We start from the raw sequence: 27,113 nt of genomic DNA, 5'->3' as shown, positions 1-27,113 counted from the left end.
CTTGTTGCCTCCTAATGTCAGGCTTGACAACCTCAGTTTCCTCCTTTCAGCGCTCTAATGAAGCATTGGGCGACTCAAACGAGCCTCCAGGACAGTCCACCAACCCGCATGGAGCGATTCCAGAGCAACTGGGCTCCACGGTGGGGACAGCAGCCAGAAGCTTAGAGAGTCCTGGTGAGCGCATATGTTAGTCGACACGACTGCACTCGCTGACCAAGATCCAGGTTACGATATCGATGACTATTTGCATGAGATCAAGGCCGAGGAGTGCAGCTCGCCTCCAAACAGCGTTGCTGCAACATACGTCTCTTTTGGGAACGATGGAACAACAGCTACTGTCACTGCTATGGGGCAGCTCATGCAGATGACCAGTTTTCTGGGGAAAGGTCGATCTGGATTCTTCTGTGTGGATGGGCCACATACGCCAGAACCAAGCTACGTGATGAAGAGGGCGCAAAAGCTCATGGAGCTGAGCAACCAAAAAGGTCCGATCGGTCTCGAACTTGACCCAGGAGAGTACGCATCTGAGAACATGCGCAGCCTGTGTGCGAAGAAGCCTGATCTGGAATTCATTCGCGATCGCTGGCCACTGTTCACCTCCCAGAACGAGCGTTTGCGAAGTACGAGGCAGTACTTTGTCCACGATAGCACTGTTTGGGACGTTTGGACTTTTGCAACAAAGTATGAGTGCCAGCCGGTCCCGGAGATCAAGAGCATGCGTTTCAATGCGAAGCTGCTGATCAGAGAACTGGACTTTGTTGATTCCGGCCACAGCTTCAATGCAGAAACAGCCTACAAAGCTTGCGGACCCCATGGAAAAGCTTGCAACAGTATCGTCTTGAGACATGACGGCATGAACTTCAAAAATATCAATAGCGTCATCAGTTTGGTGGTTTCATTCTTTGTCGATGGTGAGCCTCAAGAGATTAAAAAAGAAGGCAACGCAATCTTCAGCATCAGGGGTCAGGAGGGATCTCCCGGTAGCCGGACATTGACATTCGCCACCGCCTACAAACTTCACTCATCTTCGAGCTTTAACATCCGAGATACTCCGACCCCTTTTCATTGCAGATTTCAGGATACCTTGAAGGACCCTTATGCTGTACTTTCATTCTCTTCGGATCCGCACTTGGACTTCGTTATTCGGAGAACCCTGGAGCACATCCTCTCTGTTTGCAGCATCCCTGTGCTCTCACACAACGGTGGGACTGGGAAGATGGTTGCGTTGACCTGCGGGGACAAGTCAGGCCACCGGCTTGTGAACAAAGCTAGTTTGTAAGTGTGGCACGTATGCGACCGTGATATTGTTTGATCACTGACACAGTCCAGCTTTGCATTCCAATTCCTTCTACTGGTGTACCGGTTCCTTGGAGAGACCAACAATGAAGGACATGCGGAGTTCCGGGACTACCTAAAAGGCAGGATCGAGAGGACGTGTCGAGCGCATCTAGAGTGGCTATTCTCTAATTTGGCCGAGAAAGCGGACCACCGCTTTATAACAAATTACTGGGCTACCGGAAAGGGAATCAAACGCCGCGGAACACAGCAGAATCAGAATGCCCAGCGCAATGAGAGTACCGACTCATACAGGACTCTCGGTGACGAGTCATTGGCCAATACTCCTCTCCAGATCATCAAGTTGGCGGACTTCATCGACACCATCAAAAGCGATGACCAATGGCTCCGAGAGAGTTTCGGAGCTTTGAAAGCTGTTGTGCACTCCTGGATCGAGTCGTTGAAGAAAGGAGACAAACGCGGGTTCACTGCGTTCCCACGACCAGAGGCCAATGAATACCGCCTTCGAGACCACGTGTGGATATGGAGAGCGTTGAAAGCTCTTGAGAAACTCGGATATGGCTATCTTCTAAGAATCCACGAAGTGGATTTTCAGCCGCACCGGGAAGGGACCAAGGCGCAAACAATGCAGCCTGACTCGCAAGATAGGTCTTGTCCAACCAGGGATTATTCCCCCGCAGCGGTCCAGAATAAAGTTCTGCAACGGTTCACCACCGAAAATCCTTCGTCGAAGCAACGCATGATAGCTGTGGCACGCACATCTGCATCGACAAGATTCATGATCCATTCGCGAGATTCTGCGTTGTTTTTGAACGATGGCTTTTTCTCTAAAGCACGTTCACTTTGGAACATGACATTGAGCGCGCAGCAGTTTCACCAAGAAAACGAGGATTCCTTCTGGAGCAACCCTTTGCAATATGCAATCGGACTTCTAGTGGCAGAAAAAGGCTTTCAAATCAACTCCAAATCTCCAAACGAAATGTTCGACGAGTCGTCGCGAGTACTGCGAGACTGTATATCGAAGAATGGCCTGTTTACTGGGAAGATAAACGATGTCACAAAAGAGCCAGAGCTGTTTCTGGATGAAACCTGGAGAGACTTTTACTGGCACGTCGGCTTTGAAGTTCCTTTCATTCTTTTGAATCTTCACCGGTCGAGCAACTTCTCCTTTGAGCCTAGAACGTGGGACCAAATGAAGCAGCCAACGAACGCCGACAAGCCCCTAATTCAGCTGGGGTATGACGGAGCCACTGGCCAATATCGTGATTCTATTCTGGACAAGGGAAAACCCGACATGAAAAGGTTCTTGCCATTCAACACTCTCATCGATCAGAGCAGCATCACGGAGATCGCTGATGAGTGGCTCTATCCCTACCCTGACTTCCTCGATTTCAACCCGAAAATTAAACACAGGTTTGCGGAGCCGGAGACCTTGGGCAAGTGCGGGCTTGAAACGGGAGAGTTCATCACGAAAGCGATAGAATCGTTCAAAAGAAGAAGGCAGTTGAGGGACTCCAAAGATTTGAGAGGAATCATTGTCGACATTCCGAAGGCTGTACGCTCTTGGATCTATGGTATGACCGAAAAGCATCGCAATCAAAGTGAAGAAGGAAAGTGCTTTGACAACAGTCTACTCAAAGAGCACCTAGATGCCCGCCGCATCGCACAGAGTGCCAAGAAGAGACTCATCTGGATGCCAAACGCTGATCACGACACTGGCTTACTTTGTTTTCTTGGATCACCTGTCTCTGAGCGTATTTGTCTGGCCTCCTTTTTCGACAAACATGAACACCGCGAGAAGTTTGTCTCCGATGAGACAACAGCAGCATTGAACAAGTGGCAAACAGAATTTCACCTATCGTGGTATCGGCTAGTTCGTGTATGCCGTCGAAGCCCGTGCGAAGAGATCAGCTTTCTTGGAGGCAAGTCGAAATTAGAACATGCGTCTCTCAGCTTTATCTTCATCGGAGACTTTTTTGATCGGTATTGGACCTGTCGTGTCCTTGAATACGACCCAGATTCGGTGAGCGACCTTCAGGACCCTCAAAACCTTCAACGGCGCTTCAAGGAGATCATCGAGCCACAGGATTTCCTCCCCATGACCGATCTTGACAAAGGATCTTGGCGCCAACGCAAGATTCTCGAACTCCTTCTGTTTGATTGCGCACTTCGGCGAAGCTTGGACGATTTCAAAGAGATAATTAATGCAATTATCGACGAATTACTCGAGCTTCTTTCAAGACACAAGCAAGGACGTCCTGAGGAAGAGATAGGGAAACAAAACGCCAAGGGTCAGAGGCCCGAAGAATCTGGTCTGCCACGGCTGAACAAGCTACTCTCCTCAAAAATGGGTACTGGGGCCTACATGTCTTTCAGCAAAAGGTGGCCGACAATCCAATATACCTTACAGGTGATTGAGGATGACCTTCAAAGCATTCTGGACTTGGTGACGCTATGGGACAATCGAGAAAAAGACCGTGAGCCTGAAAGACCTCGCTGGACAAAGGACGACGAGCGCAAATACCGGTCAGCTATAACCAAGTTGACGTTCTCGAACAAGAAGAGAGTTCGGCAGCTCGAGGAGCGACTGCGTGTTGTTCAATCGCTTAGAGCCTCTCTCACCAACAGGCTGGACTCTGTTCGGAACGAACTAAGTTTTCAAAGTGCCCATAACATTCTTGCTTTCACCTGGGCTACTTTCATCTTCTTTCCTTTGGGCTTTGCAGCAGCACTTCTCAGCATGAATGGGGTCCCCAGGCGCCCGGAGCTAACCCTTTGGGGAATCTTAGCTGTCTGTTTTCTCTGTTGCACAATTACTGCTTTCATCGTCACATCTCACAGATTCTCGGTTATGCAGACGATTTCTCAGTTGAAGATTCCAGCGTTCCATAACCGGCACAGCTCCGAGTCCAGAAGTCCTGGATCATGTCCACACCACAAACCAATCAACCATCCAAAAAGATTCGGTCAACGGTTTTGGCGATACTTGCGGTTTTATAGAGGAGACCAAGTGACAGAAGAGCAAGAGAGGAGGGAAGAACCACCGGAGAAAACGGTCTAATGGGCAAGGCACGGAGGCCCGTTCCACAGCTAGTGCCAATGAATGAGTAAATAGCGGCTGAGAGCCATGAGCATTCACATCTTCGAGATGGCGTAGCAATGGTTAGTTAATTTTGTGAGGGTCAGATCAACGGATACATTGTGTAGGGGAGAGTGCCTTTTTGAGTCATTTGCACGGTCCCATCTTTGTACATATCTGAATGAGGTTCAATTGTCAACTTTCTATCGCAAGGCATCACATATCCTACTTAATGCTCGTTATATTTTGGAGGACCTTACCAGTTATGATTGGCAGGTTCAGGAAACAGCGGCAAGGGCCTCACACCGCGCGACACTGATGACAGTTGTGAGGATCTGGGGCGAGGCAGAGCGGGCACCATACCAGTGGGACAAAAAGGCTAAACGTAGTCCACAAGGAAGCAAAACCTAAGCAGATAGAATATAGCGATTAGAACCAAATTTCAGCCCGCCCAGGAACAGAATTTAGCAGCGATCATTGGTCAGACCTTTCGGATAAATCCTCCGTAATCGACGAAGTTATTAATAGCTTTTTCACACTAAATGCGCGCGGAGACTGGGCTGCACCGCGCAGCTCAACTATTGGTGGGGGCGCAGAATCATACGGGAGAGTAGACTGTCAGCCGTTAAGACATGTAACGCGACTAACGCAGTCAATGTTTTACACATCACCCGAACCTACTGCCGGGCTTACATTTCGAATATTCTACCGGAGAAGAGGAGGGCATCATTTTGCCACCATTCATGCCCAATACCCTCGGACATTGTCAAACTGTGGGTGGGCCTTAGGCCCTGAACTGATTGAGGTCAGAAAGAAAGAACTGAATTTCTGCCTGTGTGCTTCTGCCTATCCTTCGAAAGAAGGAAAACGAAAGTCTTAAATACATGAATCTGGACTGATACAACCGAGGAATTGAGAGTACCCCTGGGCAGGGAGTCCCTTATGCCGGTCCATTAATTAAGATAAAAAATGTGCTTTCCACTAGGAGGCGAGAGAAATACTAGAGGGACTGCACCGATTAGGAGTGCTGCATAAGAATCCGGCATGGCGCAACATACTGCGGGACGATCGCACTAGCCGTTTGATGTGGACCGACCTGGAGTGGGCCGAAGTGTACGCTTGGTCGTTGTTGGGCCCTATAAGTCTGAACCGGATTTGTAGGTCGGCCGCTTTCGTTTCCGGTTTAGACTTATAAAGGTTGAGTTGCTCTACACGCCGAGAACGTCAATAGGGTGCTTAGAAGGCTGAGGGTGCGGGAGCTGTACCTGGACCTGGATAAATGCGAATTTAACGTCAGATTAGTCAAGTACCTAGGGCTCATCGTGGGTATAGACGGGATCAAAATGGATCCCGAGAAAGTCGAGGCAATCCTTAGCTGGGAGACTCCCTCCTCGGTCAAGGACGTGTAAGCCTTCCTCGACTTTGCGAACTTTTACAGGCGGTTCATCCACAACTTTAGGCAATTCGCTAGGCCACTCGCGAAAATGACGAAGGGAGAGCACTTTACCGCCAGGAACGGGAGGAAGAAGATGAGGTACCAGCCGTTCGAATGGAACGAGCGGAGGCAAGCGGCATTCGAGGCACTGAAGTCCGCCTTTACCTCCGCCCCCATCCTGGTGCACTTCGACCCCTCCAAGGAGATCTACGTGGAAACCGACGCGTCCGATTTCGTTACGGCGGGAGTGCTCTCCCATATTCACGGCGATGTGCTGAAATCCGTCGCCTTCTTCTCCAAGAAGATGACATCCGCCGAGTGCAACTACCAGATTAACGACAAGGAACTCCTCGCCATCATCCGCTCGTTCGAGACGTGGGAACCGGAGCTCATGAGCAACCAAGCGGATCAGCTCGTCAAGGTCCTCTCCGACCACAAGAGCCTCGAGTACTTCATGAGCACGAAACAGCTCACGAGCCGGCAAGTGTCACGCTTCTCGGCCATCGAAGATGATTGCCGTGCTATGGGTTTATCATCCACTGTCTCCAAACATAATTCTAATGCACTCCTAGTCTATGTGTGCATTGTTTATCTGACCCCGTGATACCGTCTCCAGTGATCAAGGAAGAACATAGCCGCCATCAATCAGGACATCGCTTCCTGTCATATAAGAGGAGGCATCACTCGCCAAGTACAGGTACAGTCCTTTGATCTCCTTAGTGTGTCCCTGTCTTCCAAGTGGTGTCATGCGGTACGCCTCGTTGACGACGCTCGGGGCGGCGCCCATCTTGGTGTCGAAGAATCCTGGGGAGACGATGTTCACCCTCGCGAAATCTTTCCATTCGTGCGCCAGCGACTTTCCGAACTGGGTGACGAATGCCTTCGTGCCGTTGTAGACTGGCTGGTCTACTGGGACATTGACGATGTGGGCGCTCATGCTGGAGGTTATGATGAGGCTGCCCTTTCCTTGGCGCTTGAAGACCTCGCCGACGTATTTGGCACAGTACACCACGCCATTCACTGCAAAAAATTGTTAGAGATAAATTATTGTGGGAGGGCTGCGATGTACAAACCATTGACGGACATCTGCTTGTCGTATTCCTCAAGAGTCTGCTCCAAAATCGGCTTCGATATCGCCATTCCTACAATTCAATTAATTCAGCATCTCCAGACTTCAAAATCGGAGAAGCACCACGTACCAGCGTTGGCGACAAAGACGTCAATCCGACCAAAGTCTTTCACGACCTGGGCAATAGCCTCTTGTACCTTTTCCGGCTGGGAGACTACAAGCGACATATGTCAGCAAAGCCGAATTCTACAGCTTTTGCTCGAGCACCCATACCTTCCACCTTGTAGGCTTTCGTCTTCACACCGTGAGTCTGAGCCAGTTCCTCTGCTCTTGCAATTGCTGCATCGTTGCTGTTGTACCAGAGCGCAACGTTTCCGTGAGCCTCCGCCATGGCCGTCGCTACAGCGAGACCAATTCCGTCCGCTGCACCATTGACGACAATGACCTTGCCGTTCATTTGAAATTGCTCCAGGACATTGCTGGGAGTATCCGGGAACGGACGAGGGAATCCCTCGCGGACCCTTCCGGCTTCCTCAATGGACATGGACATTTTGACGGCGGATCAAGAGACACAGGCGGATGAAAGAAGGCGTAGCTGATTGAAATGTGAATTATTCCTGAGGCCTCGAATGCAGGACAGATCATATTATATACGGAAGGTGTAAACAAGGTGCGGAGGGGCAACGCGATCGCTTGCACCAATCGGTCGACAAGCGTCCGAGAATTCTCCACCTTGGCCGGTGGAAAGCTAAACTGCCATTGGTCAATCGGCACACAGACGCCCGATGATAGCGCAAGTCGCCTTTCGGGCTGTTGTTGTCCGATGTCTCCCCGCACCTGGTGTTGAGTGTTCTTCCCCGCGAAAAGTGGCTCTCGCTTTAGCTCTCCATGACGTCATATCTCGAGGCTGCAAGCTTTTGAGAGGGCGGAGCTTTTTGATCTTTTCGCATTTCGTAGGATAAAAGCCATTGTACCTGGTGCGTTGCTTTCTGTCGCCGTCGCCTTTGGGTGTTATGTTGTTGCTTAATCTGTTCTAGTGAATCTTGCGCAACAAAAAGTGGAATCCTGTCAATCATTCCATGCGGGGTTCCTTTTTCTTTTTTTTTTTTTTTGGGGGGGGGGTTATTGAGTATGTAAGTGTTGTCGGAAAGCTTGGTGTTGAACGACATGACTTTTGTCTAATAAATCATACGGCGTAGTGGCGATGGGGTTGGGCCAAAATCATGCGCCGCAGGAGTTTCATGAATCCCGGGCCGCCTTCTGCTCGGCAATTTTAGCGTTCCAACAGAACTTCGGCGAGAGACCTGCAGAGTTACTGGTGATGGAACAGACCGGAATAAAATGGGAAAGAGCCGGGGAAGTGAGATATGCAGCTTCATAAGCTTCTGCTTTGACCTCCACAGTGCAAAGTTAGCACACGCAACTCAAGGATTGCAGCCTTCATGCTGGTAGGTGTCCCAGAACGTACATGAGATCATTGCTGCCTCGTGCTTTGCCAGATCTTAAATACTATATAGACGTTGATTACTAGAAGGGTTGTCTGCCTATATGCAGCTTGTCGATCCAATTCAAAGCGGAAAGCATGAAGCCCGCGGCCCACTAGTGCAAAATTTACCAAGAAGCAAATCAAGCATGACAGCTCCATAAATGTTGCTGACAATCCAAATATATGATTAGCTATACGATTACATGGATTTAAATGCCAAGTCGCTAAGCGCGGGTAACCACCATCTCGTCTCAACACAACGCTAAAGTCACACGACCTGCTTTTTTAACCTGTCATCCTACTTGAAGCCATCAACATCTCCCATCAATGGAGACTCCACACGGCACTTGATTCATTCAAACACCCAAATAAATTTCACCATATGCGTCTCAGCATGGAAGATGACTATGATCGAACGGATGCGGAGACCATTACCGTCGACGAATGTCATTTTTGTCACCATCTGCAGACTAATGGCGGAATCAAGTTCATTCCTGGTCCTGATGGCCAAGACCCTGTTCAGCATGCCTCGACGAAGAAGCTTTTGTATATATCGTTTCACGATAGAAGACATTGTCCAGACATTCCTTCTGATCTTTCAGCCACAGGAATGAGCGCCGCGGGTTTGTGCGCCTTCTGCATGCACCTCCAACCCAGGGTCTGGAACAGCATCGATCATTTCTTCGAGGTCACCTTGGACCCACTTTTGGATATTGAATCTCGCCACTCAAAATGCGGCTTGTGTTCCTTTTTCACTAAGACCATTGCTCGTACGAGACAAATTGGTGAAAATTCTCATATCGTTCTCAGAAAAGCACAACCGCAGTCGAAAAAGCTGAATGAAACCAAATGTTTCTCACTGTGGCTGGAGGACGACGACAAGATGAGAAAGAACATCTGTTGGTTTGAGTTGGAGGAAGAAGCCGTAACCCACGAGACTTTCGAAGCCGAGCCAATCGTTCCCGAGCTCATCGACTGGACGGAAATTCGAGCGAAGCTGGAAGCCCATCCATCTCCCGCTTCCCAATTGCCTCATCCGTCTGGATTTCGAGTTATCGATGTGGAGCTCTACAACGTTGTTTTGGCGCCGGAAGGATGTGACTATGTCGCATTGAGCTACGTGTGGGGCAAGAGCCCAGGAAATGGAACTTTGCAATCTTCACTCGCCAACATCCACACACTGGAGCAGCCGGGTGGGTTGCAGGTGTCACAAATCCCAGCAACGATTCACGACGCCATGCAGGCCTGCTCAAGGCTTGGAAAACGGTATCTGTGGGTCGACCGCTTCTGCATCCTGCAGGACGAAGACAACAATCCTACGAAGGCTATTCAAATCAACGCCATGGGGCATATGTACCGACAGGCATATGCAACACTGGTGGCGCTAGATGGCGATGGTGCGGAGCACGGTCTGTTTGGAGTTTCCCGCCTCAAACGCGAGCCGGTGTACCGTGCCTGTTCATGGGTCAGCGCGCAGCGCCAAGACGCTAATTTTGGCGGCCCAACACGATGCATTCGAGCAGCCACGACAGCATAACAACGCATCTGGTGGCCAAATGGCTTGTTCTTATTAAAGTTCATTTACCACTTGGTCTGATAGCCTCCAGCTTTGATCACATCTTGCAGCCTCTCCCTCATGCCTTCACAAAGTTTCTTTAAACTCGGTTTTTCCACAGCCATATACGCCCGAGGCAACCACTCAGCCAGGAGCTCTTCTGCACGCTCTAGATTCTTCTTAGACTTAATAAATGGAGCAAGCTCTTATAGCTTCTTCTTAAGAGGAAACTAAATCTACTTCTATAGGTTAAGGTCTGGTAAAAAGAGGGGGTAAGAAATACAGTCAATCTTGTAGTCATCTAGCCATTTTTTTTTACAACATTTACCCGGTAAATACTAGCCCCATCCTATAGCTAAAGTATGCCTAGCTTCTAATTACGTAGTAGCTTCTCCTTAAGTATATTTATATAAGATCTAGCTAAAAATCCTTACTTAGGGGCTGCTAGATCTCTTTACATAATGTTAAGGTCTAAAAAGCTAAATTTATAAGAGAATGTACTCTATACTATACATCTAGCTTTCTTAGTATACCTTCTAGCATCTACTTAATGCGGGTTCTATTTTTATTTGCCTGGTTGGCGGAATATCTATGCTAGAGAGTGACCTTTTCCTATTTAACTAAACACTTATCTGACCAAATAATATTATACTAAAATAAGAAGGGTTTTTTAACGTATTTTTTTGCGTAAGTAAGCCGAAGTTTCGCATTTACTTCTAAAATTTATAGTCTCTTTTTTGCTCGCTATTTGGTAATGTAGTATTTGCGTAAAATACGTCTGAGAGTGCTAACTAAAATACATAAATATAGCTGGTGGATTACCTATTTGTGCTTGAGTTTTGGCCATTTATTAATAAAACGAACAATCTACCGCTCCGTGCGAGGATGAACTTTATGGACAGGACTAGGTCGCTTTGCCAGATCAATCTGGCCCATTATTTTGTAGTAGTTGATGCAGTTGCGGACAGCGGTCTCACCAAACCCAATCTTGCTTGCAATCTTGCGGCCAGAAACACCATCTTCGTGCATGGTGATAATGGAAAGTCTTTGATCATGTGAAAGCTCATGCCTGCGCCTAGCATTGCCTGAAATTTCGCTTCCAAAAACTCGCTGCATGGTGGTTGTGGTGGGGGTGTTCAAATGAGGGCCACGTTGCTTACTCGCCGATCGCGAGGAATGCGCGCTTACCCATGAACACGCGCAGTACATTGGGAAAATCCCATACGCGGGGCTCACAGAAGCGGGCGCCACTGCCGATCTCCGGGATCTTCTCCGCCAAAGCGTGTGGAACAGCCGGGGTTGGACATTTCAAGAGGCCATGCTCTCCACAAGACTTCTATTCTTCAGTCATCGCGGGGTCATGGGCGCGTGTGACTCGCCTCGGGGCACAAGCTTCTTTTTTGAGCAGAACCTTGGGGGAAGGGTTATCACAAGCGGCGCGCCGAGCTTATCACCCTCAGATGATAGGCGCGACATTTTCGCGGACATGGTGCAGCAACTCATGGCCAGGAGCTTTACCAACGCCAACGACATTCTCAATGCATCGGCCGGCATGCTGAGCTTGGAATTCGGTGATCATCGGTATGGCCTACCGCTAGAGGACTTTGACGGTTGTATGTTGTGGTCGCGCGTGACACTGAGGCCGGGATATGACTCGGAGTCAACCGAACGACCACGGGCGCCCAGGGACACCTTTCCAAGCTGGTCCTGGTGTTCTATTCGTGGAGAGGTGGACCTGCTCAGGTCAAGGACAATATCTGTATCAGATTGGGGGTTCTTGACCAATGTGCAAGAGAGCAAGCCTGATTTTGCCCATCCGAAGCCACTCGACTTCGATTTCACCTTCACATCCAGGAAACGCCTGTGCTATCACCAGACATGTCGCGCTGGGGGCCGCTCTGAGAGTAGCTGCTCCACTGCAAAATACTCGAGAGGCCTGCCATAGACAAGGTTGATGGTGCTCTTCGCAATGATAGTTTTACGCGAGTCAGTACAAGAACGATAAGATAAGAGGAACACCATCATTCAGCAACACGGATGTGAAGTTCTGCTCATTGTACAGGTCGATGATCCCGGGGCTAATCATTGGCGAGTAGGAGGCGAAAGGGCTAGTCAAGATGCTGGCGTCGGTGCTGACGGCTGCATGCCCTTCGATCACCCCCCGACCAATTCAAGGTAGGAAATGCAATGCTAGCCCGCGATTAGCGTTCCACCGCCGACGGCTTGCAAGTGCTCTTTTCAAGACGAGGACAGCCACATTTCCACATGAATATCATCGCTCTCCCCAAAATAAACGTACATGATCGCGGCATCGCAGAAGTTCTTAAGTGGTATTGCTGGAGGTGTGACGGCTCGGACTGCCTTTGGCAAAATGGGGCTGACGTGGTCCGACAACCCAGATTGCGCGGACACCATTGAAGGCGCGTATGCATGACGGTTCAGGGTGACAAATCAGCTTTATTCTTCTCATTGCTGCCTAGCGCCTCGGGATGGGGTATTTTGATGATATGAAACTCCTGCGCGGCAGGTTAATCCTTCTGATCAGAGCCATGTCACCATATCACGTGCAGTTGGTTAGCGCTTCATTTCGGGTATGGTTCACCGTCGCTTAGCCGCTCCAACCTCTATAAATTAATCCAGCTTGCCCCATCATCTCCACGTACATACGTTGCGCTGCCCGCTTGGTGTGCCGTATTCCGTCGCACATTTTACTTCCTTATACGAATCCTCGTGTGCATTACGTGAATTACCACTGCCCTGACATCTGCATCATCTTTGAACGTCCAAGTCATAGTGAATTAAGCACCATGGCGAATTCCACTCGCCTCAGTGTCATCATCCGACCGCTCCAGATGATCTGGTTATCCATCCAATGTAATTCCCGCTCCTCAACCTCACCCACACCGTCATACTTATTTCATAAATAGCGCACTACCATGTTTTCAAGGAATTCCTTCGTAAAGACGGATTCGTCGCACTTACATATGTCCAACAAATTCGAGACGCCGCCACAGCAAAACTCTTCATTGCACATGGTAACCTCCCTGCCCTCAACCACACTCCCCACGTACCAACCCTCGTGCACAGCCGACGGCTTTATCGCTTTTGAGGGCACGACCTGTGTTCCCTCGCTCGTCCTCGCCGCTCATGGCAAAATCCTCGAGCTCGGCCCTGGACCAGGCAACCAACTCCAGCGCTTTGATCCATCCCGTGTAGACTTCATCTACGCCGTTGAACCCAATGCGCAGTATGCAGACCATATTGCCGCGAAGCTCAAGAGGCTTGACCTCCAGGATAAGTACAAACTCCTTGCGTGTGGTGTTGAAGATAGCGACATTTTGAGAAGTGAGGGAGTTACAGAGGGGAGTATGGATACTGTGCTGAGTATTCAGGTCTTGTGCTCGGTGGGCGATGTGAAAAGTGTGATGAGGGAGGTGTGGAAGTTGTTGAAGCCGGGAGGCAGCTTTGTGTTTTGGGAGCATGTGAAGAATAAGGATACTGCTACGGCTATCGCGCAAGGTACGTGTTGGTTGCTTTCTAAGCTGTGTGGAGTGACTAACATGAAAATAGCTTGTTTAAATCCTGCTTGGAGCACATTCGTCGGGTGTCATCTGACTCGGCATATCAAGGAGGATATCCTTGCTGCTGGGGAGTGGGAGAACCCCGATGATATTCAGGTGGCACATGATCCGTTCACTTGCTTGCCCAGAATCTGGGGCGATCTCAAGAAGAAGGCGTGATTGGAAACAGGGCTTTCTTTTTGGTTCTCATTATTTGCATACTACCTTCGAGCTTATGAGGCACGATTTCATTTTCATTGCCGTCGGATCATTCGCGTAGGTGCCAAATGAAATAGGCAATTATCTTTACGAGCAATGCAACCAATTTCAGGTTACTGACTCCCGAAAAACATTCACAACGCAGACATCAACATCTGTAGCAATTATCCTTGACTGTGTTGGAGAGCTGCGATGACAGATATGAACATTGATAACTGATAAATCAGAGATAAGCAAGGCGTTGGGCCGGATACGTATGAGAAAACAACAGATCCCAGTGCATAAGACTAAGAAGTACAACATGCGGATGATGAAGACTTTGAACCTCCATGCACGCTGAGTGAGACTTCCACCGTGAGACAGGGTCTTTGAGATGATAAGCTTGAGCCCGGGGATAATCCTTCTATTGTCGCAATTTCGGCTCCAAAAAGCAAGCACAATCTTTACGCTAGACGGCCGTGGCTCTGGAAAATGAATTAGGGAACATGAAAAACAGGAGCGACTGTAGAGGAGTCGGGAAATGAGAGAGGCTGGGGTCGATCAGCTCCTTAAGCAGCTGGGAATAGCGGGTGAAGGAGCCGGTGCATGTCCAGCCAATCATTCCATGCTGAGATACGCGGGAAAACAAAAACAAAAAAAGGAGCAAGGAATGGTTCTTATAAGCGCTGGGCAACGTGAGCGATGCGCTTAGCCCGAAATGAGACTGGCCTGAAATGGAGTCGGATTTCTCTGCAACAATTTTACATACGGAACCACCCGGGATGTTTTGTTAAACCTGCATCCCACCAGAAGATCTACTTGAACTGGCGGCCACCGGATCTAGATCTCGAATACAAGGAAAAGGTGCGAACTCGTCAACGTGACATGCTGAACTCGATAACACCGATTCTGAGAAAGGAAGCCTTGCATCAAATATCAGGCTACGGTTTGCGCGTTGCAGGGTCAGCCCCGCACCATTCGATGGGGTACCTCATGGCGTCTTCGTGAAGGATGCGCTGCCAATTACGAGGCGAAGCGCGCGATATTGTTACTAGCGCGTTTCCAGGTGCAGAAGGCAGTGAGGTGTGACGAGGCGTGCTATAGTTGTCGAAGGTGCGTGCGTTGGACGCTGGAGTAACGGGGAATGTTCGAGGAAGACGCAACGAGGGACGCGTTTCGTCCCCATCCCTTCGGCTCAGCAGACCACCGGTGATCCTGGAGCTCCTTGGCTATAATTCTATCTATCAGTCTATCAATCAACCAAACAGCGCTTTTCACTAAGTAAGCCATCTCGCTTCGTCCGATTAACCTAGTATATACTTTTAGTACGTGTATCCTAAAAGCTAACACGCCTAGATATATCGCTACTTAGCTTATCTAAATAATTCATACTAGATTAAGTATAGTTATATCTTATCTCGCTTGTGCGCTTATAAAAGTACGATGGCGTAGTATTGGCTTAGCTTAGCTTTTATACAGTGCAAGCGCCGACGCGTGCGATTAGACCACGTTAGCGCGTATTGTTGCATTAAGTGGGCGATGTTACGGCACAGCCTCCATAGGATTAGTAAACAGCATAATAAGGGAAGAAGTGGCGTACGCTGATGATGATGATGATGATTTATGCACCCCGTCGGCCTCCACGGGCCATAGGGACAAGGAACGCTATCCTACGCTAAGCTACGTTGGGATCCCGGTTCATTCGAGGCCCAGCACGCTGTATATAAAGAAAACATCCTTCTCTCCCATCCAACGAAGCAAAACGCAAATGAAGACGGTAGAGAAACTAAGTGACGCGTAATAAAAGTAAGAGAAGCAATATATCAACCAGAAACCCCTTGTTTTTTCAGTCATCACTTCTGTTTAATTCCATCACCGCACTCTCCCGAAGGTTTTGCCCGAGAAGAGGGGGGCACCAATTTACCACTATTCAAGCTCAATATCCTCGGCTATCACTTCCTCGGATACTTATAGTTTCTCGGTTATATCAGCTCAGTCTAATGTATTTAAGCACATTCATTCTCCTTCAGTAAGAAGGACAGATAGAAATTCAGTTCTTCTCTTCTGACCTCAACCGGATCGGGCCTGAGGCCCACCAACAGTTCCATATTATTTAATTCCTAGAAATCTCGAATTGAAGAATAAACCTTTCACATGAATAGAACTATTCTACGGCTAGAATACAGGGATAAACCATGTCAACCTCGAAGATAAGGTTGCTAAACTTTATTAGCTAACGAGAAAACTTAAAAAAGTGCTAATCGATTTTTTCACATTTTGCTAAACCTAAATTAGAAAGTGATATCTCCTCTTCTAATGTTAAGAGTTTCGTAGTTCTGTGTGCCGTCTCGAGATGCCCTAGTTACTGATTCTGCGAGCTTCCATCCAACTAGTAAGTTTAAGCTTCTCCACAGCGTAGGCATATAGCTTAATGCAATTGCCTAGGAATTGTCAAGTGACACATGGGCCTCAGCAAGCTCTAAATATTGCCATTTAGCACTCTCCCTGGCGTGAGTAATGATCGGTCTCCTAAAAATTTTTACACACTACTACAGTCGATCATGGCTTCGCAATCGGGGCTATCTAAACTATCCGAAGAGCTCGTCGAGCGCGTCTTTAGTTTCCTCGCACTGGCAGATATTATGTCCATATTGCTGGTGTGCCACTCGTTCAGCCGCATCGCCAGACCATTCCTATACAGGAATATTGTGATCGACGCTCAAAACGCGCAGAGGCTGAGAAGCATCCAAGCCTTCTTAGACCACCCGCAGCACACTAGGTCCGTCCGCGAGGCTATTATCTATACCTCAGAGGCCCAACTCGCTATCGTGTCGCTCTCGACCTTCACCGAGCGGCAGCAGAAAAATCTCAGCCAACGGACACCCGTTCCCTGCGACCTCACCCGCTACATCGACATAATTGGAAACGTCGTGCAGCGTATGACGTTGTTACAGAGCCTCGACGTGCGCTTTCATAAACAAAGCGATCTAGGAGAGTTGCTAAATTGCATCTTCCGCGACTATCTCGGGACGAGCGATCCAGCACAAATGTTCCCGAAACTCGCGAGCTTCCGCTTTAGGCCGGTCGACGACGAAGAGGAGGAATTGGTGCGCCTGAACACTACTGACCTGGGCCTTGTTTTCGACCTCCGGCGAATCCAGGAATTGACGATACAGAACATATATGTCACGGGAGATCCGGTAGAGCGTGTGCGGCTCTCTCCTGCACTATCACTTAAGACACTCGTTCTCAAGGAATGTGCTCTCAAGCCGCACCACATCTCAAGCTTAATCGAGGCCTGCCCGGCGCTGGAAATTTTCGATTGTGAGATCATGTACGATGCGGAATACGCCCAGAGCGTCGGCGCGTACGATTTTAGCCCGGTCAAGTATGCTATTTGCTCTCTCAAAGAATCCCTACAATATCTTCGGCTTATTATCATCCTTTTCACAACCACAGCCGTAGACATTGGACAGCCGGGCCCTTGGGGCATCCGATCGTCTATTGGACACTCCTTAAAGACCTTCACAAAGCTCAGAAAACTTGAAATTTCCCTTCCGGTATTGCTCGGATGGCATGCGCGGAGCACCGCTAGCCTAAATAGTGTGCTTCCCGACAGCCTCGAAGAGCTCTTCATTACCCAGGAGACGGCCTACTGGGATGGCTACGAGTCGAACGATCTGAATTTCCCCGAGGAGCCCGATTATGTGGCTATATGCACAAAGGTCAGAGATTACATCCAGGGTAGACCGAAAAGCCTGCACAAGGTCAAAATCGCAGTCGAGGACTTCGGTAATGAGGATGCAATGGCCTTAACTCAGGGGATTACTGAGAAGGCAGTAGAAACCGGTGTGTGTGTTGAAATTATTGAGGAACGCTTCTTCTGAAGAAAAAGCAGGCGTTGATAAGGAACGGTGCATGTGGTTCCCAATTGGTCATTTGTCAGGTATTGAAGAAGCTGATGGAACAGAGCTAAAGCCCAATCGTTGACTGATCAATGCTTTGTTGCCTGATCTGAATAAGCTCTCTACTTGTTTTAGTTATAATATTAGGTTCCTATACACAAGATGACTTATTGTTGCGATAGCAGCGAAACCACGTGCAAGCGTTAATTACTCGGTTGAAAATTTCCAGAGCGCGAACTGCACACATGTGCACTGACGTGATCCTCGATCGCTGTTCTCGCGCTCGTTTGCGAGATTGCCGGGAGTCCGCCGTTATTTGTCCTTTCCTGGATCAGGGGAGAGCGATCCCGGTGGACGGGTACAGCAGCTCGCTTCTGCTTCGCCTCAGCCAAGATCTTAGAGAGAAAGGGGGTTCCTATTCATCATCCTTGTCATCGATTGACTCGGGAACAGATTTGTCTAGTGCGCTGCGAGATGGCCCCGTGGAGCTCGGAGGCTGATAGAAGACGATGGAATCTATAGCTGTGTAGAACACTGCAAAATAAGAATACTTGATGAGAAAGAGTGTTTGAGGTGGGACTTTTGCAGAGAGATGTTGCGGACGGATAGCTAGAGAAGGGGAGAAATGCTCCTGCTTTTATACCGCGAATGCCCCTCTGCCCGGCCACCCACAACCGCTAGCTAGTGCTTTGCTGGAACGCAGCCTCCGTGGCTCGGAGGCCAATTTCGATTATTAAGAGAAAAAAAAGACCGCGTCGTTTCCTTACAGGTCCTCTTGGCTCTGAACTGCACTATTCCACTCTTGAAGACTTACGCCAGCTACTCTGAAATGTAACCCTCGTCTAATAGTCCCGTAGATAGTATCTGCCGACTCCATTGCCGGCCACTGCTGCCTGACGCAGACCTCGTATTAATAGACGGAACGGTGTGCACACTAATTATGCAGCGGTTAGTCCCCGAGCAGTAGACCGACGAATGGCGAACCACCACGCAGGTGCCAAGGGGAGACGGAGCCATCCAGACGGTCAAAGATCTAATGAGGCATTATCCTGATTGGATGAATGCTTTGCCCCTGTTAGCATGATTAATGGGGTGGTGTGATCTCGGAGTAGCCCACGTACGTTAGTGACGCCCACACCATGCTACTGACAGTCCTCGACTGCGAGGCGGCAAATAGGAAACGGCCAACACAGGCGCTAAGATGATAAGCGACAAACTATAATATTAGCAGTTTGACAAGGCGTTTTTGTGATTGGAGATGTGTCGACGACGCGAGACCGAGCATGGCGCCACTAGCTGTACAGCCCCGATTATGTCGCAGCTGCGGTGTGCCCGATGGTCCTGCAATTCCCGACACTGGCGGCTGAACCGAAGCCCCGTATGGATGGATAGCGGTTAACACTGCGATGGGGCATCAGGACGCATGCACACATAGACGACATAGGGAAGAAAAACAGATAAAAAAAAGAGGTTTAAAGCAAAGGTCTGAGGGGAACGTACAGGGAAGGGTAGCGCGACTACGTCGTAGGAGGAAGGCATAGCCCGTCCAGCTCAGCCATCGGCTGCAACAAAGCGGTGAAACCGTGCGGAGTCTGGTGAGGCATTTTCTTTTTTTTTTTTTTGGTAGCGTGGATGGCATGGGGCGGAGCAGGGAGGAAGAAGGGAAGAAAGATGGATGGAAGAGAGAGAGGGGGGGGAAGGGTGGAGGGCGAGGCGGGAGGTTTTTATAAGTGCCGGGTGACATAAGCGGGGCGCTTAACCGGAACGGGAGGGCGACCTAAACCTGAGGCGGATTTCCCGTCAACGACTTTACGCGTACAATTCTCCAGGCGCAGGTGCGGTGACAGGCTCGCTCGTGAAAGTGCAGTGCTTGACTCCAGGGCGGACCTCGTTCCTAGCAACGCCCCACTGAACTGGCTTCAGATGCGGTGTCTCCTCGTCCGGTGGTGGATGGCAGGCCGCAGCGATGGCAAGGCTGCAGTGCGCCGACACCGGGACGTCGACTTGGATCTTGCTCCGAGCAAACCACCAAATGGTCAGCATGAGAGTAATGACCACAAGAGCAAACACTAGTGCGCTCAAGGCTGAGTATCCGGTCGTGCACTTTGAGAGAAGCGTCGAGTCTTCGCCATGGAGAATGATGTCACCGTTCTCATCGTATAGTTCGAGTCGGGTGAGGAATATTGACTGCGAGGCTAGCCAGTGCAGGGATCCGGATGTCGCGGTCAGAGGAATTGCCCAGCTGTATGGGAGCTGGAGGTTGTACGTCTTCCGTTGTTGTCCAGAGGGCTTTGAAACGCGAAGCCCTTTTCTGGTAGTCCCATAGCCATTCCACTCTTTCACGAAATGATTTGAGGTACAGATTCGGTTGATTGCGAAGTAAGTGAATGACAGTAGGACATGAGGTATGTTAGGAATGACCGAGTTGAGCAGGATTCCTTTCGAGTCGAAGGACTGGGGCGCAAACGAGAGGATTGTAATCGATTTTGTCCCCCATGTTGGTGCCTGCGGCATGTATTGCAGGGAAACAATCAATATTGCGGAGGTGCTTGTAGTCAAGATCAGGCTATAAAGGTGATTAGCATAGACGGGTCAAATAAGCTGGTTTCTTTGGGAACGAGATGGCTTACACGACTATCCGAGACCACCAAGTATGTTCGATGTTGATTTGAGAGTAGCGAAGGAAATATTCTGTCCATTCTTGGACCTCACAGCCGTCTTGTTTTTTGGCTTTGTTAGAATGACGTGGTACGATCGAATGCCTGTTGGCAAGACACATGCCAGCTGTCGATTCCTCCGGACGGCTCAAGAAGGAGGCCACTGCGTCACCCAAGGTGATCACTCGTCGTTCGGAGGAGTTTCGATATGTGTCATAGATGAGGACACATTTGAGCAGATTGCAGAAGATGACAATGAGCAGAAACACGAGACTGCATTGCACCTGACTGCTCGTCGTAGTGGGTTGCGCAAAGGCATACTGAATCCGCAACGGCCACGGAGTAGCTGGAGCACGACGACCACCAGAGTGTAGATTCCAAAAGCCATCTTCATCCTTAGCACTGAAGTCGAAGATTTTGTCAAGACCAGTTGTCACTGTTGCGTTGATGAAAAGCGGTTCTGGCAATTGAAATGATATCCCAAGATCGGAGAGACCGTGGCTGGCACCGTCAATGGAACTCATCATGGGAAATGATGAATCGTTCGCAGGAAAACTAAGAGTGCCAAACTGTGAAGGATTCCATGATGTTGGTGACGTGATTTCCCAAGTTTCATTGGTAAGGATAATATCGAATCCCACGCGGTCAACAATGAAGTAGAGATCCGTACTATCCGAGACGTATTGTGTGGAGTATCTCTCCATCCACTCATGATTTTCAAGGCGATCCATTGTGTTATTGATCCGATCGATCTCGGATATATTCGAGTTGCTCACGTAATGGATCGTGTAGCTGTGGCCTTTGGTCACCTCAAAAATGGCCGAGTTATAACTATGGTTGATCAGTAGCTGCGGAGATAAATGATGGCACTACTTACCATAAGTGTAACGGGAGCGAAGAAAAAGAAAGAAGGATGAGGATCATGCGGCGCCGTTTGCTGATGTAGCCGAAGTTGTGAAGGCTGAGAATTCCAATGTCCAACCACGTGCCATCTTTATGAGCTGCATCAATCTCAGATCTGGATGGCGCGCAGGTGATTTGCATGCAGTAGCTGCTTGCCGTGAGGAGTACGGTGCTCAGTAAGTTGATCATGATGTGATGAACAGTGCTGACTTGGCTGACATAGTTGCTGTTTCCCTTCGCGAGAGTGCCGATTCCGTCCTGATATCCGTCATATTTGGATGCGCCAACCACAAGCAACACGAAATTTGCGATCAGAACAAGACCGGATGCGCAACATGACATCAGAAGCCCCAAGCGCCAATCAGCTTCTCTGAGCCGTTTTCTGAATGTTCTCACCACGCGGGAGATGCCCAGGATCTCTGGTAGCCTTCTGAGCCAGGTAACGAAGGTGCGCCATCTATCTGCGTTACTTCCTGGGGGTCTTGGGGCAGGTAATGAGCTATTAAATATGCATGAGTAAGTGAATAGCACAGTTTAGGGATATTGTCTTGCCTGGAGAAGGTGTTTCTCTCCAACAGATCTGGAATTATGTATTCCGATTGCTGTCGGGCAGTAGTTCGGTGCATACTTTTGTGTGATGCGTGAATATTTGCTGAAACAGACAAAAGCTGAGAGGTAGCACCCCTTAATATGATCGGCTTATATCAACGTCATGAGCGGTCAGTGGAGCAGCCATACAAGCCGAGTGGCAAATGCAAGGGAGTGTGCAAGCTACAAGTGCACGAAAGTTAGACATTGATGACGCCGACTGGAGTGCGACAATGACGTTGCGTTCCATTTAGGTTGCCTTTTTTTATTTTTTAGAGAACAGATCATGATGTGTAAACTTCTACTCATATGCACAATGTCTTCTTCTCTGTCAAGCAGCGAATAATGGCAATGCCAGTCCAAGGCAGTTGCTTAGCTTTTACTATGTGGCGCCACCAGGTGAGACAGCCGAGCTCCCGTTCCGGCAACCTGGCTTGTCTCAGACTTGATGAAGATGCATCGAGAGACATAAATGGGCACATTTCCACGCTAGTTTTACATTCAGCAGAATTTTCTTCTTCTTGGCTGATGTATGCCTTGTTATCCGATTCGCCCACCGGTGTTCTAGCCCGATCTGAGAGAGGGTCAGCTGGCAGGCTGTCATCCAAAGCCGAAACGTCAACATTGCCTTGAGCCTCTACGAATGAGCAATCAGCGAGAAGAAACCACAATGACAATCCCACCAATCGGTTTAGAAAAGATTGAATCGCTCATAGTATGTACAACTTCACAAATCACCGGACGGCCCCACGGCCTACACCTCGCCCTCCCTCTTCAGCTCCTCAAGCGTTTCCTTCGCATCCTCGACCACATCATACGCCCACAACCACTTCGTCATATCCGCCGGCTTCTCAACGCCCGGGACGAACTTCTTCGCAAGCGGCAACACCGTATCAATCTGACTGAGATCCGTGCGGCCAAAAATCGCAACGGCCGTGCCGCGCGGATACCTCATCGTGTTCCACGCCTTGAGGCGTGCGGGAAGATTAGCCGGCGTCGTCGTCGCGTCGAGCAGCACGCCAAGCGCGCCGGCGTCCTCCATGCCCTGGACGGCGCCTTGGCCGTAGTCTGCAGGAACAAGGGGTCAGGGATATTCGGGTGTGAGAGCAAGGGGTCAAGCGGGTGCTCGGGACCTACGGGATAGCATGTGATGCGCGGCGTCGCCGATCAGGACGAGGCGGTCCTTGTGGTACGTCGGTGGCGGGTCGCGGGTCGAGAAGCTCCACAGCTTCAGGTCCTCGGCCATGGCGACGACTTCTTGCAGCTGCGGGTAGTAGCCGCTCATCATCGTCTTGAGGGTTTCCATCGAGCCTGGGGATGGTTAGTGGGTGGTAGGTGGCGAGGCGACGGGGGAGAGGAGAGGAGGCGCTGACCTGGGCTGTGCCAGCCGCCTTGTAGGTCCGCGTTGGTGTGCTCGGATGGGTGGATGACGAGCAGATTTAACAGCGATCCCTGGCGGCAGGGGTAGATCATGCATTTGAGCTTGGCCTCGTTGTCGAAGATGGCGTCGAGAGTGTTGACTCCGGCGCGTGTGATGAAGGACCGGGTCCGCGGGTTGTTGAGGACCTTCTCGGTCGGCACGAGGAAGCGGAAGCAGTTCTGCCCGGTGTTGATAACAGGTGGCTCGCCGATTACTTCCTTGATCGATACGGACTGTAGACGACGATGAGCTGGAGCGTTGCGAGATGTGGTGCGGGTGCTGTCTTACATGGAGGCCGTCGGCGCCGATGATCAGATCCGCGCTCTCCGTGGTGCCGTCCTGGAAGGTGACCGTGCCTGCCTGCGCGTCCACGGCGACGACCTGAGACGACAAATGGAACGCGGGCGTGCTGGTGCCGGGGATCGGCCGTGTTGCTGCGTCACGTAGGCATGCATGGATGTCGGCCCGGTGCGAGAGCAGCCAGCGAGCCTTAATTCCCGTCTCCGCTTCGAACATACCGGGATCCTGCGGGAGCCGTTAGCACCCGGCACGGGCATCCCACTGGTTGGGCTGACCATGGCAATTATCGGCTGCTTCCCATCTTTTGGTACGACTCGAAGAGCGTAGGCCTGGTTAGGTTTCATGATGTTCTCGTCTGCCTCAATCTGGCGTAGGACGGGCATGACGTTGGGCGGCAGGTTGGCAGCCGCGCCGACCTCGTTCGAGAACGACGATTGCTCGAAAATCTGCAGTGCCACCAAGAATAAGCTTTCCTGTCCTCATGCTGGCTAAATTGCGGGTACCTTGATCTCATGACCGTTCCTTCGAAGAGCTGCTGCGGCCGTGAGGCCAGCTATGCCGCCTCCAACAATGATGATCTTGATTGGCATATTTGCAGTCGGGCAAAACTTAATTTGCAGCAAACTCTGCAGGGCCAAGCCATGTGAGACTTATACCCCTTGTGATCTAGTAGTTATTGCTGTAGGGCATTGGAGCCGCATGGATCCTCAAGAGGTGAAGAGAGCTGTGGAGCCGATATGCTCCACTGCAATTGGGGGGCCTTACCCAACATGAGTGAAATGCTCTATAGATCCACAACAGACACGAGGGGTGTGCGGTTCTTTGATATTCTATATCACCGGTATTTTCTAAGGCCGAGGTTGACCGCACACCCTTTTCGTACGACGTTGTTCCGGAACAAGAGGCCAGACCCTCCGTTCTTCGTCATCGTCAGCAGTGACGTATTTATCTTAAACAATTTGTAACACAAGAGAATTCATCGTATCCAGGCAATGACTCATGCGCTAGCTCTACACCTGAAGAGTAAAATTTCAATGCGTAGGTCTGCGCAGAGATCTTTTATGAGAGCCTTCAGAAAGAGATGGTCCGATTATAGCAGACTCAGCAGAATGGGCTCTGTTCATGATATTGATGAGGTGGAGTGTGTATTGTAAGTATAGGAATTATATTGAAGCTAGTTTGTTGCGTCCATTTCCCTGATTGGGTTGGTAGTATAGAAATAGTATAAACTTCCACTGTAAAGGACGTGGATCTTTCCGACATCATTTGTCAAATTCTCAGAGTAGCCTCATTGACTTAGACTTTCATTGACAACAGTGGAAACTAGAGCTAAATGCTTTTCAAAATGATATGGTCGGGCCTCAACTCATACAAATACATGCAGACGTGGATTTTGCCAAAAGCCACAGAAGTTGATTTGTCTATGTACGCAACTCAGAACATACCCACAATATATGCGTCTTTCCGTCTATCGCTTCAGGACTTGCACTTTACCTTGGAGGAATAATAGGCAGGGTGAGCCAGCTCGTCTCTCCACCGAGCGAGATGGTATTAAGACCAGCAAAGACATCTTCACTCCTATCCACGGGGTGGCTATGTTGAAACGTGCCACAGCCCTGAGTGTCGTGGCCAGCGACCTCAAACACAAAAGTATCGCCCTTCTCCAGCACGACGTTTGTCGGCCAGATTTCGATATCAAGATCATACTCAACGCCCTCCTCCACAGGCTGAACATCCTGCGCGTAATAGTTTCGGTGCGGCAACCACTCTCGGTGACTCGGATGCGACGGATCCGTCTTGCGCAGCGAAGCACGCAGCCAGCCCTTGACGACAGGCACCGGATCGCCCATCGTGCCAGTGTAGAAGATCTCTGCTCCGTCGGTGTTCAGGTGGCGCAGGGTGACAAAGACGTCGATGTCGGAGGGCGCCTTGGTCGCGCCGGGCAGCCGCGAGCAGGCGATGCGCAGGCGCGCCGTGGGGTGGCCGGTGATCTCGGTCGTCTCGGGGGCGACGAAGCGGAACTGGATGGGGTGGCCCTGCAGCGCGTCGTAGCTGATGGAGCCTGCTGAAGCCACCGGTTGCTTTTGGAGGGTCTTATCGGACGTCAGGTAGAAACGCTCGTACCGCGTGTCGGGAAGCGGCCAGTCGGACTCGGCGCGCTCGGGGAGGCCGCGTTCTCTGGCGGCCTCGTTGAAGCCGGTGTCGCCCTTGCGGAGGCAGAGCTGCACTTTGGGCTGTTTTCCGGAAGCCCAGCCGGCGTGGTCGTCGCCTTTCAGGAAGGCGTCCAGGAACGACTTCTGCAGCTCGGCGTTGTGGGCGTAGTAGAAGGGCAGGTCGTGGCGTCCGACGATGAAGCGGAGGAACTTGTGCTGGGAGCCTGCGCCGAGCCATCCGACGACGTTGCCGCGAAGGTGGAGAAGGATGCCTCCCTGGAGGCGGGCGGTAAGCTGTAATGCGCGGACAGAAGAGGCTTTCGGCATGCTTACCCAGTTGGCTACGCTCAGGACCGGGACTTTGATGTCGTCGAGCTTGAATTCTTTCTCCGCGTAGTACTCCTCGTCCCTGAACTTGTGATTTGCCGTGTCGATGGTCTGATCTTGTCTGTTGCGGGCCAACACGTCTTCGGGTAGGTCGCCTTCCAAGGTGTCGTAGCCCCAACCCATCGCCGCTCGTTCGGGACGGCCGTACTGGTTCTTGATAACTCCGTTGTTCCACCAGAAGGCTTGTCCATCGTAGTCAGCGGCCAATTTCTTATGAGAAAGTGCCTGCACTTACAGATGAACTTATCAGACAAGATGCCGCCGTGGCGGACTCGATCTCTGTAGTAATCGCTCATACCCTCCCAAGGAATGATGGCAGCCAGGCCCTTCGGCTGACGGGCAGCAACTCTCCACTGGGTGCCGGCATAGTAGCTGATGCCCAGCAGACCAACCTTCCCACTGGACCAAGGCTGCTTGGCACACCACTCAACGACATCGAAGAAGGCCTCGCTAGTACCCCGGGACATGGTGTCCAATTTACCTGGACTCTGGCCGGCGCCGCGCTCGTCTGCACGAACGACGGCATAACCGTTCTTCGTCCAGAAGCCTGGATCTGGTGTCTCCCAAGCGCCGTGAGGCGACTTCATCTCGGGATTGAGCTCGTCCCAGCTCTTCTTGAAGAAGCGCTCGTAGGGAACATCTTTGCCGTCTTTGGTGAAGCGGTCAGCTGACTGGGTCTGGACTCGTTACGGACAAAGCTTACAGGGACCGTAGGTAGCGATGACGGGAAACGGCCCGGAGCCCTTCGGAAGAAAGACATTGGCGCGGATGAGGCCCTGTTCGTAGGTGTGCAGGGGGATGTCCACATCGCGCAGGAACGCGTAGGGGAAGGACTCGCTGTCCGCGTGCATGAACTTGTTTTCCGCTTGACTGGCCATCTTCGACGATTGCTGTCTTTGGATACTCGGAATCGAATGCCGGTGTCTCGCGCTGGCACATATCAAGCGTTGCGGTTTGGGATATACGTCACCACGTGCTACGCAATACGTCCGTCTCGGCTCCACAACGACAGCTCGGTTCCACAACCACATCACCCCCCTCTTAACTCCGACCCCATTTCAAAGCCCCCGCAGTTCTAGATGCGGATTCCCCGGATCCAGCATACCCCGCAAGGGAAGCTAC

At 50.5% G+C, this 27,113-nt stretch overlaps 8 protein-coding genes across 8 annotated transcripts; 4 read left to right on the top strand and 4 right to left on the bottom strand.

Moving 5' to 3' along the window:
- Window positions 1–14: 14 nt before the first annotated feature.
- LTHEOB_11437 (Mg2+ transporter protein CorA-like/Zinc transport protein ZntB) lies at window positions 15–2,945 on the top strand (the record flags this gene model as incomplete). Its single annotated transcript, XM_035508193.1, has 4 exons — window positions 15–174; window positions 225–1,275; window positions 1,330–2,870; window positions 2,926–2,945. 4 exons carry the CDS (start codon window positions 15–17, stop codon window positions 2,943–2,945), a joined length of 2,772 nt encoding a protein of 923 aa, XP_035366514.1.
- A 2,773-nt stretch (window positions 2,946–5,718) lies between these two features.
- LTHEOB_11436 (Elys-like domain containing protein) lies at window positions 5,719–6,414 on the top strand (the record flags this gene model as incomplete). Its single annotated transcript, XM_035508192.1, has 2 exons — window positions 5,719–5,780; window positions 5,835–6,414. The coding sequence occupies 2 exons, from the start codon at window positions 5,719–5,721 to the stop codon at window positions 6,412–6,414; spliced, it is 642 nt and encodes a 213-aa protein (XP_035366513.1).
- Window positions 6,415–6,429: 15 nt separating this feature from the next.
- Window positions 6,430–7,429, bottom strand: LTHEOB_11435 (Short-chain dehydrogenase/reductase SDR; the record flags this gene model as incomplete). Its single annotated transcript, XM_035508191.1, has 4 exons — window positions 6,430–6,830; window positions 6,884–6,952; window positions 7,010–7,093; window positions 7,153–7,429. The coding sequence occupies 4 exons, from the start codon at window positions 7,427–7,429 to the stop codon at window positions 6,430–6,432; spliced, it is 831 nt and encodes a 276-aa protein (XP_035366512.1).
- A 5,523-nt stretch (window positions 7,430–12,952) lies between these two features.
- On the top strand, window positions 12,953–13,660 carry LTHEOB_11434 (Methyltransferase-like protein 7b; the record flags this gene model as incomplete). The annotated part of the gene is made up of 2 exons (XM_035508190.1): window positions 12,953–13,439; window positions 13,491–13,660. The coding sequence occupies 2 exons, from the start codon at window positions 12,953–12,955 to the stop codon at window positions 13,658–13,660; spliced, it is 657 nt and encodes a 218-aa protein (XP_035366511.1).
- Window positions 13,661–16,239: 2,579 nt separating this feature from the next.
- Window positions 16,240–17,565, top strand: LTHEOB_11433 (F-box domain cyclin-containing protein; the record flags this gene model as incomplete). Its single annotated transcript, XM_035508189.1, has 1 exon — window positions 16,240–17,565. One exon carries the CDS (start codon window positions 16,240–16,242, stop codon window positions 17,563–17,565), a length of 1,326 nt encoding a protein of 441 aa, XP_035366510.1.
- A 1,827-nt stretch (window positions 17,566–19,392) lies between these two features.
- LTHEOB_11432 (uncharacterized protein) lies at window positions 19,393–21,332 on the bottom strand (the record flags this gene model as incomplete). Its single annotated transcript, XM_035508188.1, has 3 exons — window positions 19,393–20,149; window positions 20,214–21,071; window positions 21,118–21,332. The coding sequence occupies 3 exons, from the start codon at window positions 21,330–21,332 to the stop codon at window positions 19,393–19,395; spliced, it is 1,830 nt and encodes a 609-aa protein (XP_035366509.1).
- Window positions 21,333–22,485: 1,153 nt separating this feature from the next.
- On the bottom strand, window positions 22,486–24,041 carry LTHEOB_11431 (uncharacterized protein; the record flags this gene model as incomplete). The annotated part of the gene is made up of 6 exons (XM_035508187.1): window positions 22,486–22,799; window positions 22,869–23,042; window positions 23,105–23,384; window positions 23,440–23,676; window positions 23,727–23,897; window positions 23,955–24,041. The coding sequence occupies 6 exons, from the start codon at window positions 24,039–24,041 to the stop codon at window positions 22,486–22,488; spliced, it is 1,263 nt and encodes a 420-aa protein (XP_035366508.1).
- A 900-nt stretch (window positions 24,042–24,941) lies between these two features.
- On the bottom strand, window positions 24,942–26,869 carry LTHEOB_11430 (uncharacterized protein; the record flags this gene model as incomplete). The annotated part of the gene is made up of 4 exons (XM_035508186.1): window positions 24,942–25,880; window positions 25,938–26,173; window positions 26,227–26,640; window positions 26,695–26,869. 4 exons carry the CDS (start codon window positions 26,867–26,869, stop codon window positions 24,942–24,944), a joined length of 1,764 nt encoding a protein of 587 aa, XP_035366507.1.
- Window positions 26,870–27,113: the final 244 nt, after the last annotated feature.

Source organism: Lasiodiplodia theobromae, assembly GCF_012971845.1.
Source record: "Lasiodiplodia theobromae strain AM2As chromosome Unknown scaffold_48, whole genome shotgun sequence".
NCBI lineage: Eukaryota > Fungi > Ascomycota > Dothideomycetes > Botryosphaeriales > Botryosphaeriaceae > Lasiodiplodia > Lasiodiplodia theobromae.
The sequence above is the reverse complement of the archived record's forward strand: the minus strand, read 5'-3'. Positions and strand labels throughout refer to the sequence as shown.